A 15,639-nucleotide genomic window follows, 5' to 3' on the forward strand; every position below is an offset into this window, starting at 1 on the left:
AGACAGTTGTACCATATGGTTTGAATGAGGACCTTGATGGAAAGAAAGTAATTTAAAATAAAGCCTGAATAAATTTTACACAGAGTTTAGCAGGTGTGTGCTCTCATCATGATCTTGATCTGCCCAGTTCCTCATCTGCATTAGAAATCCTTGCATCGCTCCTCAGTTTCATAGCTAGAGTACAGGGGAGCTCACAAATCTGAAGTGGCCAAATGAGTTTCATATTTTTAAAAAATACAGAGATATTTCCTACCAACTAAACCATGATACAAATGCTTTACATATCTAGAAACCTTTTTACCATGCCACGTTCAATTCCCATACTGTAAGAAATGGAAAAAAAATGTTTCATTTTATGATTAGCTATACAATATAGTATTTGTTTTCCTTCACAATGTACATATACATACCTGAAAAAGGGTCTATGTAGCAAGAGCTTGAACACAAAAGGGGAGGAAATCTAAGAAAAATAGGATATTGTATTAACTTTATATTTTAGAAAATTAACCTTCAGCTATGCTCCCACTGTCATTGTTTTTACCATACCTGATAAGGCAAGTTAGCCACACACAAATCAAAGAAGGGCAAGTCTGTTTTCAACACATCACCAATCATCACTTGAAGCTTGTTTGCCATGGCTCTGCAAAAAAAAAAAAAATTTAAATGCTGACCTTTACAGTTGTTTGTCCTTGGTATCCTCTTAGCACCAGATGTTGGACCTTTTTCTATAAGTATCCTTTGGCAAAGGAGAAAGGAAAAGTGAGAACATTACCACTTTAAAAAAAGAGAGTGGCAGAGAATAGGAACTACTGGGCCAGGAGATACATGATATACAGCTAGTCAGCAGGAAGAAACTGATAGCAGAGGAACATTACATAGATGGAGGAATCCAGGTTGAGATAAATGAACGATTAATGAGAGAGGGAGAGAGAGGCCTCACCTCTCAAGAGGAAGGAGATTAAAAGGAAAGCAAAGGTCTGCCAGAGTGGCAAAGGCTGGTTAGAGGAGACTGACACAGGCCAAGAGCTGCTATTTCAAGTACAGAAGAGTCCAGGCCCGCTGCTAGGGGCCGGCTGAATGACAAGAGACAGGAGGGAAGAGAATCTCAGTTGCTACATAGCATGTATGCTGATGTATACTAAAGTAACTTCCAGTGACTTACGTGCCCTGGACTCTCTTCTGAAGTTCAGCCACCAGCCGCGTATCAACTTCACATGCAATCACCTATGTAAGATGCACAATTTAGTCCTTAACCTTTAAAATTAGATGCAATGACAATAAGACTTCCCCCACTCCCTCTTATCTCTATAGAAGACTTTTTGAATAGTCTATCAATAACTTTAGTAATCCTGTACATCACTTTTATAACTCTATTCCTTATTACTTTTTTTGTATGCTGGAGACTTCACTGACAAACTTCAACAAAAAGAAACTTATCTGTTAAAATTAAAATACAAAGGTCTGCAGATTGATTGGAACAACTGTTTTGTTTTTCTTTTTTGAATAACTGGTCGCTGGCTGGGTTAGTCCCCAATATTCAGTGCCGGGTTATGTACGGGCCACAGCACTGAATACTGGGGGCTAAACTAGATGAGGATGGCCGCCAGAGCCTATGTAGGTCCCAGCTGATATTCAGCTGGGGCTTGCCCAAGAAAGTTATGTGGGCCATGGCTGAATATTAGCTAGGACCCGCATAACTAATTTTTGTCCTTAAAAGCCCTCCTGAACCCCCTCCCGGCCTCACAAATTGTGCCCCTCCAGCCTGCAAACATCAGAGCACCTCCCCTCCACCCTGAAAGAGCCCCACCCCCATGAGCCTACTTCTCTTCTTGATGTTCCTAGTGGGGCTTTTCGGGCTTTGCTCCTGCCCCCAACAACCTCACTAGGACACCAGGGAGACAGGTAGGCCCGGGCCAGAGTGACCTACCTAGACCGGGGGGGGGGGGGAGGTGCTCTGATGCTTGCGGGCTGGGGGGAGGGAGTAGGCAATTTCGGAGGCTGGGAGGGCTTTTAAGGACAAAAATATAGTTATGTGGGTCCCAGACGATATTCATTGCTGGCACCCACGTAACCCCCGGCTCCTCCTGCTGCCCCTGATCGACCCACTTTTTTGGGGGGCAGTCTGTAGGGATATTCAACTGCACTGTCTGGTTAAGTATCATTGATTATCCCCACTTAGGCAATGATATATATATCGACAAAATATATCATAAAGAACAACATGCGTAACTCCACCTTCTTCTAGATATCCAGGAATGTTCTTTATGTCTTTTGCTCCCATACCTTCTTGTACCTAATGCCTTTGACTCTAACACTATTATGTATTTCACCATCATGTAACCAAAACTTCTGCTAAAACAAATGTATACTAGCTTTTCTATTCCCAATATTATGTATTTCACCATCATGTACCCAAAACTTGCTGTAAATCCAAATGTACATTCTTTTCTACTTCCAATATCCACGATGAATTGTAAGCCACATTGAGCCTGCAAAAAGGTGGGATAATGTGGGATACAAATGTAATAATAATAATAATAATATGTGATTTAAGTGAGCATTGAGGCTTCTGCCCACTTAAATTGCTTTGAATAACTGGACAGATTTTGGTTAAACAGATTATAAATGTCAAAATTAAACTATATCAATAAGGTTTACTTAAAATGTGATGGATCACCAAACTAGGGCATAGCCAAATTTAGGCGATTTACAATACTATCACAAATAAAATGGGAAAAGAACGCCAATAAAATATAGAATAGAACAAACATTTCAAGATCAATCACTCAATATAGTAAAGAAAAACTAGGGCTGCATATTGATTAAAAAGTTTAATTGAACAGTTAATCGTATAAAGCGTCCCCCCTTCACATTTCCTTCTTTACAGTGCAGAATATAAACAGAAGTAAATTTTCAGAACTAACATATTTCAATGACTAAACTGAAAAAATAATGTTTCTTACATTTGTTGTCTTATGATTTTTATTTTTCTAATCATCTTGTTCCCTTTCTCATGTTCTGTTTCCTCTCTCTGAACTCTGTTTCCAGGGCCCCCTGTCCATTCACTATTTCTTTTCTCTTCTCCTTTCTTCTTCACTCCTTTCCGTATGTCCATCTTTGATATCTAACTTTCTTCCATTTTTCTGCCTCCTTCTCAAATCTATCTAGTTTCCAGCTCTTCCCTTTCCCTCCATCCATGGGCAGCATCTCCTCTTCTGTTCTCAACCATCTATGTGCATTCCCCTCACTTCTCCTACCCTCTTGTTCATGACTTCCATCTCCCTTCTTTCGTGCATCCTCCCATTTCCAACATCTGTCCCTCTCTTTCCCTGCCATCCAGCATCACCCCTTTCTCTCTCTTCCCCCTCACCATCCAGCATCACCCATCTCTTCCCTTACACACCATCACTATCCAGTATTGCCCCATCTCCCTTACACACCATCACCATCCAGTTCCGCCCCCCCCAGACCATCTAGTATCACTCTGTCTCTCCTCTTCTCCCCACTACCACAAAAACAAACCATCATTCCTGCATGTATTGCCTTCTCTCCCCCTATATCCTACATTGCCCCTTCCCTCCCCATATTCTGCATTGCACTGTCTGTCCTCACCCCCCCCCCCCCCATAATCTGCTTTGCCACATCTCTTCTCCATCATATTATGCATTACTCTTTCCTCACCCCATATCCTACATTGCCCCATCTCTTCCCCCACCCCATGGTCTACACTGCTACATCTCTCCGCACCCTCCATATCCTGAACTGCCCCATCTTTCCCTCTCCCCATAGCCTGCACTGTCTCTCCCCACTCCCCCATATCCAGTTTTGTCCTATCTCTTCCCGCCTCCCCCATACTCTACATTGCCCTTTCTTGACTCTCTGTCCTCTCTACCTCCTGGTGGCTCATTCATTTTAGGTAGTCTGAAGTTCCTGTACTGGTCCGCTGCTCATCTTCACTGTAGCTGTGGCAGCACGCAAAAGGCAGGCCTGCTGGACCCAGAAACAGGAAGTTACATCAAGTATTAACACGTTAAATGTTAATGCCACTCATCTCCTGGCATTCAGCACCTCTGGTACTCCAAAAGCTTCCTGGAAAAGATGGGTCTTCAATTTGATCTTAAATTGTGTGTAAAATAATGCCCAATCTAATTTTAGAGGGCAAACTAGTCCATAAACTGGGTGCCAAAAAATAAAAATGCACTGTGTTGCTTAGATTTCCGGAATGTCTTTTAAGGATCAGGTAAAACTAGCCTTCGATCATTAAGAGACTGTATAAGCCGTGGGTATAAATCAAAGCTGCTCTCATGCTGCTGGTAAACCTGTTACCCCTGACACACAGATACCCATTTCTCTCCTCTCCTTCTGATGACCCCCCCTAAGCACAAAGGTCCTGCACCCCCCCCCCCCCCAAACATTTATCTGGCTCTTCATAGGGTCTCCAGCAGCGATTCCCACATGCTACTTGCAACTGATGCCTTCTCTCTGCTACATTGTGCCAAGGCAGAGGGAGGAAAATAATGCTGGACAAGACAAGAAGTTACAAACCTTGATTACGACTAAATTAAAAAAAAAATGAATCGAATTAATAGTGCACTAAATGGGGTGTGAGTGTTTGTATTCAGTTTTTTATTGCGTATGTTTTTTGTAATCTGGCCAGGTCTTAGCTGGACTATAAGTATTTAAAATAAATAAATATAATACAAACATTCAGATACCTCTGAGCAGGGGCAGCAGAACATCTTTACAGCTGGAGGAAACAAACTAATCTCCAGTCCTGCTCTCAAGCTCTCTACTTGTTGATACTGTGTGGGTAAAATATTGGTGGGGCCATTGCCCCTGTGGGCCATTCCATTCCACTGACTATGGCTCTGAAGAATAAACGCACAAGAAGCAGGCCGCTTTCAGAAGAAAGAAGACTCAGAATAAAGGGCCACGGAATGAGAGTGAAAGGTAGAACATACAGGAGTAATCTAAGGAAATCAGTGGACATATGGCAATGGCCTCCTGATGGAGGTGGTAGGGACGAGAACAGTGCCAGAGCTCAGGTGGCATGAGACAGGCACAGAGGTTTTCTAAGGGATGGGAAGGAATAACGATGCCAAATATGAGAGGGTGGACAGACTAGACAGGACATTTCTGTGCTTAAAAATTCAGAGAAGAAAGGCAAATTACACCAAAATCCTGGCAGATTATCCACAGTTTAATATATGACACTTAGAAGTATATGGAAGCTTATTTACTACAATTCTAATTAATTAGGCAAACTGTAAAGCACACTGTCTCAGCCAAAATTGTCCTTTTTAACACAGATAAGTGAGTGGGGCTAAAGTGATCCAGCATACTTACCTTTTTAGCTTTTTCTAACAGCTTTACCGTCATGTTTCCAGTCCCAGGACCGATTTCAAGTACCACATCTGTTGGTCGTAAGGCAGCCTAAAGATTAAAAACATTTAAGTGTAAAAGAACCAGTGCACAAAATAATTTTTTTTTTTTTTTTTTTAGTAGGATCTAAATGAAAAGTAAAATCATGTTCATTACTGCACCCTGGAAGGCAAAAGCATAAATAGCCAGTAGTATTCTGAGCTTCATCATGAAAAAAATGTTAATGAAAAGTAATTGTTACTCTTTCCAGCTATGAGCATTGTTTGCCCACATAAGAGAAAGAGGCCTTTTATCCTTCTCTAAGCAAAAGCCAAGAGTGTCATGGGATTATCGGGATAGCATGAAAGGAATTTTCTGGAAACGGTGCTTCTACCAGGAAGAAAATAACATAGCACAATGGAGAATTTCTATTAAACTTTTATTGCTGTTATACAAAATATCTGAAATAAATTACAAGCACTAAAAAGGGAATGCAAGTTTAAATAGACAAAGGCCCTTATTTTAGAAACCCTATTTGAGATTTACATATGTAAAATACCGGCATTTATACATGTAAATTGATTATACACATAAATCTGTATTCTGTGTGGCTTGCTTAGGAGCATGGTTTGGGTGAACCAAAATCTACATAAACATTTCTTATTTCAAAAAGAAAATGCATCTGTATGTTCCAATATCAAAGCTGAGATTTACAGCTGGTCCCTGGCATGTATGGAAAAATTAGGTTTTGCCTGATAATTTTCTTTCCATTAGTCCTTCCTCTTATTCCAGAACCTATGGGACAATCATGTTCATCAACCAGCAGTTGAAGATAGAGAACTGAAAACTAACCTGAGACATCTCTCTCTTGGCATCCAGCCAAGCTCCTCAGTATTAACGAAGACAAGCAGTAAGGATAAACAACCTTAAACAACTTGCTAACCTAACACTAGTCAGATGAGCAGACATGTATGGACCTCTCTCATCACTGGACAACTTGTAGAGAACAAGACAAATGCAGGAAGCACCATGCAAGGCAACAGTCATTATTTGACTCATTACTTCGTACCAACTAAACATCTTGGAAACCTTGGACAAGTCTCTGGAACGGTAGGAAGAACTGATTGAAAGAAAATTATCAGGTTAAGGCCTAATTTCTCCTTCCATTACACAGCTTCCCACCATTCCAGACCTTGTGGGATGTATAAAAGCAATCCCTAGAGAGGGTGTGATCCTGGCACCACTGCCCCAAGGACTGAAGCTCCAAAACTGGCTTCTGAGCACGCCGCAACATCCACCCTGTAATGCTTGGGAAAGGTATCCACCAGAGGCAGTAAGGTAGTCTCTGCCCAGGGTATTGTTGTATGCCTTGTAGAATGAGCCCACAGGGCCTGAGGAGCATGCTTCCCTGCTATCAAATAAGCTGATGCGATAGTCTCCTTCACCCATCTAGCAATTGTGGGCTTGGAAGCCATGAGGACAAGCCTCTGCTTACCAAAATGCACAAACAGTCTGTCTGATTTGTGAAACTAATTTGTGACTTCCATATATTTAATGAGGACTCTATGCACATCGAGAAGTTTCAAGGAAGAGTACTGAGCATCTTCATCCTCTCTGTGAAAGGACAGAAGCTCCACAGATTGGTTGAGATGAAATGCCGATACCACTTTTGGAAGAAAGGAAAGAACTATGCACAAGGAGACACCTGCCTCAGAAAAGCGGAGAAAGGGATCCCAAGAGCGAGCTTGAAGCTCCAAAACCCTATGTGCTGACACAAACACCAAGAATGCTGCCTTTAGTGTAAGATCTTTCAAGGGGGGTCTTCCGGAGTGGTTCACAAGGAGGTTTTTGAAGTGCCTGAAGGACTAAATTAAGGTTTCATTTTTAACACAGAGAATGCAAGGTCCCTGCAAGAATCGAACGATATCTGGGTGAGCCACAAGAGACATCTTCTGTAGTCGGCCTTTGAAACAGGACAAAGCCACAACTTGAGCTTTTAGAGAACACGACGCCAATCCTTTCTGAAGACTTGCATGGAGAAATGCTAGGATGTGCGTGAACTGAGCTGAGAAAGGAAAAAGTCCGCACATTGGACACCAACCCACAAACGTCCTCCACATCCTCGCATACGACACGGATGTAGAGCGTTTTTGAGCCTGAAGTGAACTAGCAATGACCGATTCAGAATAACCTTATCTCAACCGACCCCTTCAATGGGCAAGACATGAGACCAAAGGGGCACAGATCCTGCTTCAGTAGGCTGTGTATCTGCGGAAGATGAAGAGCATTCCTGTCCAGCAGCTGAATCAGATCTGCATACCACAGCCTCAGTGGCCAATCCAGGGCTATGAGAATTATTCGATCCCGGTGCAATGCGATTCTGTTCAACACGTAGCATACCATGGGCCAAGGAGTTAAGACAGCAGATGTGTCTCCGGCCCACTGAGCCCGGTTCTTTACAATGGCTTAAGGACTTGGACACTTGGGGGTTCTCCATTTGTGGGCTTGATGGCTATGAAAAGGAATGTCAGTTGGTCCACTATCAGCTAAAAAACCTGGCTGGACAGTGGAAGAGTAGCCTAGTGGATAGTGCTGCGGACTTTGATCCTGGGGAACTGGGTTTGATTCCCATTGCAGCTCCTTGTGACTCTGGGCAAGTCATTTAACCCTCCACTGCCCCAGGTACAAATAAGTACCTGTATATACTATGTAAACCACTTTGAATGTACTTGCCAAAACCACAGAAAGGCGGTATATCAAGTCTCATTTCCCTTTCACATTCTCCCAGGTCCAAGGAGTGCCTGCTGAGAAAGTTCACCTCCACACTGAAGGACTCAATGATGTGAACTACTGACAAGCAGAGACTTTTCTCTGCCCAACTCATAAGGGAGGCCACCTGCACCGCCATCAAATGGCTGCAGGTCCTGCCTTGCTTGTTGATATAACCCACCGCTATTGCACTTTGAAAGAAAACTCGGACCGAGGCACCTGCCAGAAAGGCAGCAAAGTTGCTTAAGGCATTCCACACTGCCCTGATCTCCAAGAGATTTATCGACACTGAGACTCCTGTTCTGTCCAGATGCCCTGTGCAAGATGGAACTTGTAATGAGCTCCCCGACTCAATTTGTTAGCATTCGCTGTCATCAACTCTCATTGTGCTGTCAGAAAGGGAGCTTCAACTGTGTAGTTCTGGCAACAACCACCACTGCAAAGACTGCCTGGCAAACAGCACCCAAGGAAGATGAAGGCTGTACTTCTGTGACACTGGAGACCAGTAGCTGAGAAGTTACTCCTGTAATGGCCACACATGAGCCCTTGCTCACGGCACCACTTCCATTGCTGCTGTCATTCACCCCAGAACCTGGACGTAGTCCCAGACCCTGGGCCCGCATTGAATGAGATGAATCTGATGAATCAGCTTCGATGTCCTGAATTCCCAGAGGAAGATCCTTTCCTTTGCTGTGTCAAATAGAATGCCCACATACTCCAGCATCTGCGATGAAGTTAGTCTGCTGCTCTCGAAATTGATCACACAACCTGACTGCAGGAGATGACAACTTTGTCCATTGCTGCCATGAATCTGAATAGGATGACACATGAATGAGTCAGTCTTCGAGATATGGGTGAACTCCGATTACTTGGAGCTGAAGGAAGGCTTCAAGAAGAGAGGAGTGACTGGGCGGGAGATCTCCACCTTGTAACCTTCTGTAAGTATATCCAGAACTCACTGGTCCAACGTAATTTCGGCCCACCCAGTGGTGTTCCTAGCTTGCTTGCCACCTGGGGAAAGTCGCTGCTGCGCCTGCTGGTGCGTCACATCCCCAAGGTGCGCCACATCCCACCACCTTTCCTCCTAGTAAGGGGTGCATGGAGCAGGCGCATGGCTCTGCCAATCCCCTGCTCCGGTACAAGAAGTAAAGTCAGAAGGGGCAGGGGACCGGCACAGCAGACAGCCACACGCCTGCTCCGTGCACCCCCTTGCTGCCAGGGCGGACCACCCCCACCCTTGGTGCGCTACTGGGCCCACCCCTCCCAAAACTCCTGAAGATGTCTACCCACCAGAGGGTCTAGGTGACAGACGAGGACTTCTTGTCCTCACGAAAGGAAGACGGGAATGTCTGAAAGTGGCACTTCTGACCATATTGCTGATGATTAATATTGACATTGAAAGCTTCCTAAAGATGGATGATCAGAGGCTTTTAGCTTATCCTCCAGCAACTGCTGTGTCTTAATTTCTCCCAGTTTTCTCACCAAATAACTTGCTCCGAAAACGCAGTTTAACTAGACTTGACTGTAACACTGCATCCGCTGCTCAATGCTGCAACCAGAGTTGCCAACGTGCTGTGACAGCCAAAGACATACTGCAGGCTGTAACCCGTAACGTCATATATAGAATCCGCCGAGTAGGCGGACCCCACTTCCTGCTGGGTGTTATGGCGCCTGTCTTGTATTGCAGACTGCTGATGCTACTTCAGGCATGCTCTAGCCACGAACGAGCTGCACGTCACTGGGCCACTTTAAAGGTTTGTTTCAACAAGCCTTCTAGCTTCCTATCTTGTAGGTCATTTAGGTCAATGTCCCCACCCACCAGCAAGGTAGTCATCTTAGTCACTGCTGTAACAAGGTAGTCTACCCTGGGAAGCTGCAATTTCTCTTTCTCCTCCGGAACCAATGGATAAAGGCAAGTCATGGCTCTTCCCACTCTCAGCTTCAAGTCCAGTGAAACCCATTCTGCTGTAATCAGGGCTTGAATGTCTGGATATATCAGGAAGGCCGTAGAAGGATCTCTAAGTCCACTCATGATCGATGAAGATGGAACTCCTTAAATTGAAGCAGAATGGAAAGCACCGCCAATGCCTCGAGTACCGAGCTCCTCTTTATGAAACAACCTCAGTGCATCACATCATCCCCCTCCTCAGGAGGGAGCTGTCTCTTCTCTAATGGCTCCTTCATTGATGTTTCCTCTAAATAGACCGAAGCCCCATTAGATAAGGAAAAGAAGCAGAGATAGAACTCCAGGAGTGGAGAGATAAGGCTAAACGAGATCTCTTAGGAGCCAGAGGGGCAGTGGGGGAAGAAACTGAAGCACCTTGCAGGAACTCTGACTGTCCCTGCTTCACTAAATAGGCTGGTGCAAGAGCAACATAAACTCCGGAGAAAACAAAGATCCTGATGCAGCTGAATGCTCTGACGGGCCCTGAGGTTGTTAAAAGGGCGTCTGTGCTCTGCATGTGATCAGACAGAGGCTGTTCAACAGAGTGGACACCCGGGAGGGAGTGGAAAACATGAAAAAGGATCTGAGGAAGCTAGAAGAATGGTCTAAGGTTTGGCAATTAAAATTCAATGCGAAGAAATGCAAAGTGATGCACTTAGGGAATAGAAACCCTCGGGAGATGTATGTGTTAGGCGGGGAGAATTTGATAGGTACGGACGGGGAGAGGGATCTTGGGGTGATAGTATCTGAGGATCTGAAGGCGACGAAACAGTGTGACAAGGCGTTGGCCGTAGCTAGAAGGTTGTTAGGCTGTATAGAGAGAGGTGTGACCAGCAGAAGAAAGGGGGTGTTGATGCCCATGTATAAGTCGCTGGTGAGGCCCCACCTATTGTGTTCAGTTTTGGAGGCCATACCTTGCGAAGGATGTAAAAAGAATTGAAGCGGTGCAAAGAAAAGCTACGAGAATGGTAAGGGATTTGCGTTACAAGACGTATGAGGAGAGACTTGATGACCTGAACATGTATACTCTGGAAGAAAGGAGAAACAGGTGTGATATGATATAGACATTCAAATATTTGAAAAGTATTAATCCGCAAACGAACCTTTTCTGGAGGTGCGAAGGAGGTAGAACGAGAGGACATGAAATGAGATTGAAGGGAGGCAGACTCAAGAAAAATGTCAGGAAGTATTTTTTCACGGAGAGAGTAGTGGATGCTTGGAATGCCCTCTCGCGGGAGGTGGTGGAAATGAAAACGGTAACAGAATTCAAACACGCGTGGGATAAACATAAAGGAATCCTGTTCAGAAGGAATGGATCCTAAGGAGCTTAGCCGAGATTGGGTGGCAGAGCCGGTGGCGGGAGGCGGAGATAGTGCTGGGCAGACTTATACGGTCTGTGCCAGAGCTGGTGGTGGGAGGCGGGGCTGGTGGTTGGGAGGCGGGGATAGTGCTGGGCAGACTTATACGGTCTGTGCCCTGAAGAGGACAGGTACAAATCAAAGTAGGGTATACACAAAAAGTAGCACATACGAGTTTGTCTTGTTGGGCAGACCATGCAGGTCTTTTTCTGCCGTCATTTACTATGTTCCTGACTGACAATTGGTCCTACAAAATGGTGCTCGCTCCTGCATCAAATTGCAGGACAGCCCCAAGTTCCTGGCATATTTGGATGCTGCACCAAATCCAAAGGTGTGGTACCGCTGTCCGTTTCCCCCATGTCCTGTGGGATTACTACTAACTGCAATGCCTCAATGCCGGGCAGTGGGTTTCACAGTGGGAAAACTGCTTAATTGACTCTATGGGCGTTGTGATTCACCCTGAGTAGCAGAGACACAGCACAACTCAGTCCTAAGCAGCAAATTAGGATCCCTCCCCTGCACCAAGTAGAACTTGCAGCCCTCCATGTAGTTCTGATTCAAACTTTTGTTGAACTTACCACTGCTACCTCCAAGCTCACAATCTCCACAAGTCTTACCCCAGATAAGAAAGAATCAGGACTGATACTTTGTCCCATGGTCTCCAGTAAACTTCTTTCCTTCTTTTTTTTTTTTTTAAGTATCTTGTGAGGAAAGGACAGCTCCACAGGAAACAAGGGAGAGAGTGAAGAATTAAATTCACAGGGTGCCAGTGACACTGATCTGAAGATATGACTCTGCAGACTCGAGCCACCTGCAAAGTTCAACTGAGGACCAGTTGATAACCTGGCCCAGGAACAAATTACTCAGGCTGGAAAGGTGTCCATCCACCTGCTGGAGACAGAAAATACTGAGGAGCTGGACTGGATGCCATTAGATGTGTCCGTCAACCAGCAGGTGGAGACAGAGTGTTCTGGAATAGTGGGAATCTATGTAATGGAAAGTTTTTTTTTTTTTTAAAGTGCTCATTTTGTCCATTCCTTATCGCCACCTCAATGGGTAAGTTCTCCCCATCGCATGGCCACGCGGTAAGAGTTAACTTGCCCCATGGCCATTTTTTTGGGGGGGTGGGGGCTTTTTACCCTCTGTGGTAAGAAGGGCCCTGGCGTGTGAGACAAATGGCCCCCACCGATACCGCAGGGCCATTTTTTCCGCAGCTTAGTAAACGGAACCCTAAGGGTGGTATCCTCCTTACTCCCCTGCTGTTTATTTCCCCTTCAAAATTTCTGATCTGAAGAAGGTGGTATTGCCTTCGAAAGCTAATCAAAGAATGTATCAAGTTAGTCCAATAAAAAGGTATCATCTCCTTTTGTTTGTTCTATTATTACCTTTAAAAATGGACTAAAACAGCCATCACACCATTTACTCTTCCACACTGAAACTACAAAAAAAAAGACTGCAGCATCTGTAGTTAATTAGGAGTATTCACACTTGTTTCAGTTAGTTATGCCTTTTACATTCCACTAACTGCTGTCAATGGTTCTAAGCAGATTACAAACAAGACAACCAGATTATATATCTAGGAACTTACAGATTAAATTTTGTGCACGTCTACCATTTTAGAAACCTACATGTAAGTGCCAACCTCAAGCAAGTTCCGAAATACCATGTTACACACGTGTTGGAACTTACACGTGTAGGTTGCTGAGTTTCCTTCTTTGTTTTTTCCCACACTTGTAACTGTGAAATGGATGCTCCTGCCACATTCACGTGCATTCCTGTATGTATTTTAGGAAAACCTCTAGATCAGCAGATCCTTTTCTAAAATACTATCAGAACTGTACACATCCTGACCTTGGCATATCAATTCCGATTTCTACATTCTGTCTACAATGGGTCTTAAAATGTTGTTTTCTAGACATCTAGCCTGGAAGCTGAGCAAACCTTTTGATTCCCTGAACTACAGCTATATAGAGAACACTATTTAACAGTAAACTGAGCAAATGATGGTGCAACCACTGATCAGGTATATGTAAGCAACCAGTTAACCAGTTTAGTTAACCAGTGGCTCTGCTTCCTAGAAGGCTCCTTTTAAGGTGCATTCTCCTTTCTCTTCAAAGGACAGTGGTTTATGGCGTGTCTATTTTTCTTATTGGTGGCCCTTGTTTTTTTACCTTCTTGAGCAGTAAAAAGACATGGTTCCTTAAAAAACAACAATGGCAGTAATAACCACCAACCTTATCTATAATGCTGTTAACAATCAGAGGATTTTTCAAAATGTGCTGGCCAATTCCAGTGTTGAATGTTAACCCTAGAGTAATAAAAACAAGAAAATCGAGTTATTACAAAGTGATACACTAACAGAATTATCATGGATGGTGGTGAAGTAGCAACAATCAAAAAATTGGTTCCAACCAAGATTACACATAAGGGATCTGGGATCCAATAACTTAGTCCCTGACCTCAGGACAACACCTACTACCAGCTATCTTCCACTAAAAGCACGATGGAAAATTATACATTTTGGAGAAGAAGTGTTTATGAGGGATAAGATGTAAGGGTATGCTCTGAGAGTGGTGAGTCTGTATGTATACATATGTGGTTGGAGTTAGAGTAGGTGTGTTCTGTGCTGATCGGTTAGCCCAGGTACATTGCCACATGCTAACTGATTAGCACATGAGTCCTTACCAACTACAAAATAGGAGGTAAGGGCTCACACACAAATTTTTCCATTAATGTTGGAAATAGAAAAATCGGGCATTTAATCCATGCGGTAAAAACCGCCTTGGCGAGCAGGAATGACATGTGTAAGAATGTGCTAAGGCCACTTTTTACCACAGCTTAGTAAAAGGGCCCCATAGTCTATTGACTCTTGGTATCAAGGACTTTGCGCATGGCTCAGCTGCATCACCATAGCTATGCTTGTAACACCTTGACATTTAATTATCATTTTCATTTAAAGTTTTGTCAACAAAAATAATTTGTAAACATCAAGTCACTGCTTCCCTTTACTGTTTTTTTTTTAAAGGAAGGCAAAGGCAAAATATAAAACAAAAATAACCTTGTCCTTACCTTGCTCAAACAGCCTTAATTTTTAAAACTGCATTTATCCTAAACAGGGCTGAAACCAAAGTAGGCATCCTTAATACTGTTTTGAGAAATGTAGACTTAAACATCAAGTTTTGTGTCAGAACTTGAAACAATATTTATTTTATTTATGTATTTATTTCTGCTTGATATATTGCCATATGGCCTGTTGTAGGTTTCAAAATGGTTTACAATACAATAAATATGGCTTTTAGATTCATATACGAGTCATCACATTTGTGTCCCAAATGCTAGTATCAGCAAAATGGTACTGCCATAAGGACTGATATAATAAATGAATTCGATATGCAGCTTCACAGTGATACTGTAGCTTAGTAAACCCTGTAACTGGCCTGTTGCCCTATTCAGTTTTGGGAACTGAGGAGGAAAGGACTCAGTAGCTTAAATTTTTGGTAGTAACTAATCTGTTTGACCATGATCCCTGCAGCAATTTTAGCATTGACTGTACATCTTATCCTTTGGCGTTCACTCTAAACATGTTAAGGGTTGTTGTTGATTGGCACTTAACCTTTGAATCTCAGGTGTCTTCGGTGGTTACTAAATCTTATAAATTACCTTGGAAGCTGAAGCGCATTAGGCCCTTTTTTTCAATTGATATTTTCAGATTACTTGTCCAATCTCTTGTTTTGACCCAATTTGATTATTGTAATTCTATCTATGCAGGGTGTAAAGAATGTATCTTAAGGAAACTGCAAACTGCCCAAAATACTGTGGCTAGACTTGTCATGCATGTACAACGCTTTGAGAGGACTACTCCTTTGCTGATACATTTGCACCGGCTTCTTATTAGGGCCAGGTTTGTATTCAATCTCTGTGCTCTCATATTTCAGATTTTGTATGGTATTGCCCCTGACTATATGTTGTTCCTTGTTACTTTGCCTTCTTGCAATTCAATCTTTGGTGCAAGAGAATACCTGCGTCTTTATTTTCCTGTAAGAAAGTAGTTTATAAATCTATATATTCAGCTTTTTTGTATCAAGGTACTAAATGGTGGAATTCCTTGCCAAGACATATAAGATTCCAACATGATTATTTGGTTTTTCGTAAGTTTTTGAAATCTTTCCTTTTCAAAAAATGTCTGTCAATTGATCTTGGTGCCTA

At 43.3% G+C, this 15,639-nt stretch overlaps 1 protein-coding gene across 1 annotated transcript in view; it reads right to left on the reverse strand.

Annotated features, from left to right (window-relative positions):
* DIMT1 (DIMT1 rRNA methyltransferase and ribosome maturation factor) overlaps positions 1-15,639 on the reverse strand; it is a 47,519-nt gene that overhangs the window by 17,812 nt on the left and 14,068 nt on the right. The window contains exons 2-6 of the mRNA XM_030193170.1: positions 13,668-13,741; positions 5,347-5,433; positions 1,163-1,224; positions 547-640; positions 411-460 (exon numbers count right to left, since the gene is read on the reverse strand). Of these exons, the coding sequence (XP_030049030.1) occupies positions 411-460; positions 547-640; positions 1,163-1,224; positions 5,347-5,433; positions 13,668-13,741 (367 nt within the window). The remainder of the gene's footprint in view (positions 1-410; positions 461-546; positions 641-1,162; positions 1,225-5,346; positions 5,434-13,667; positions 13,742-15,639) is intronic.

This window comes from Microcaecilia unicolor, chromosome 2, assembly GCF_901765095.1.
Source record: "Microcaecilia unicolor chromosome 2, aMicUni1.1, whole genome shotgun sequence".
Classification (NCBI taxonomy): domain Eukaryota; kingdom Metazoa; phylum Chordata; class Amphibia; order Gymnophiona; family Siphonopidae; genus Microcaecilia; species Microcaecilia unicolor.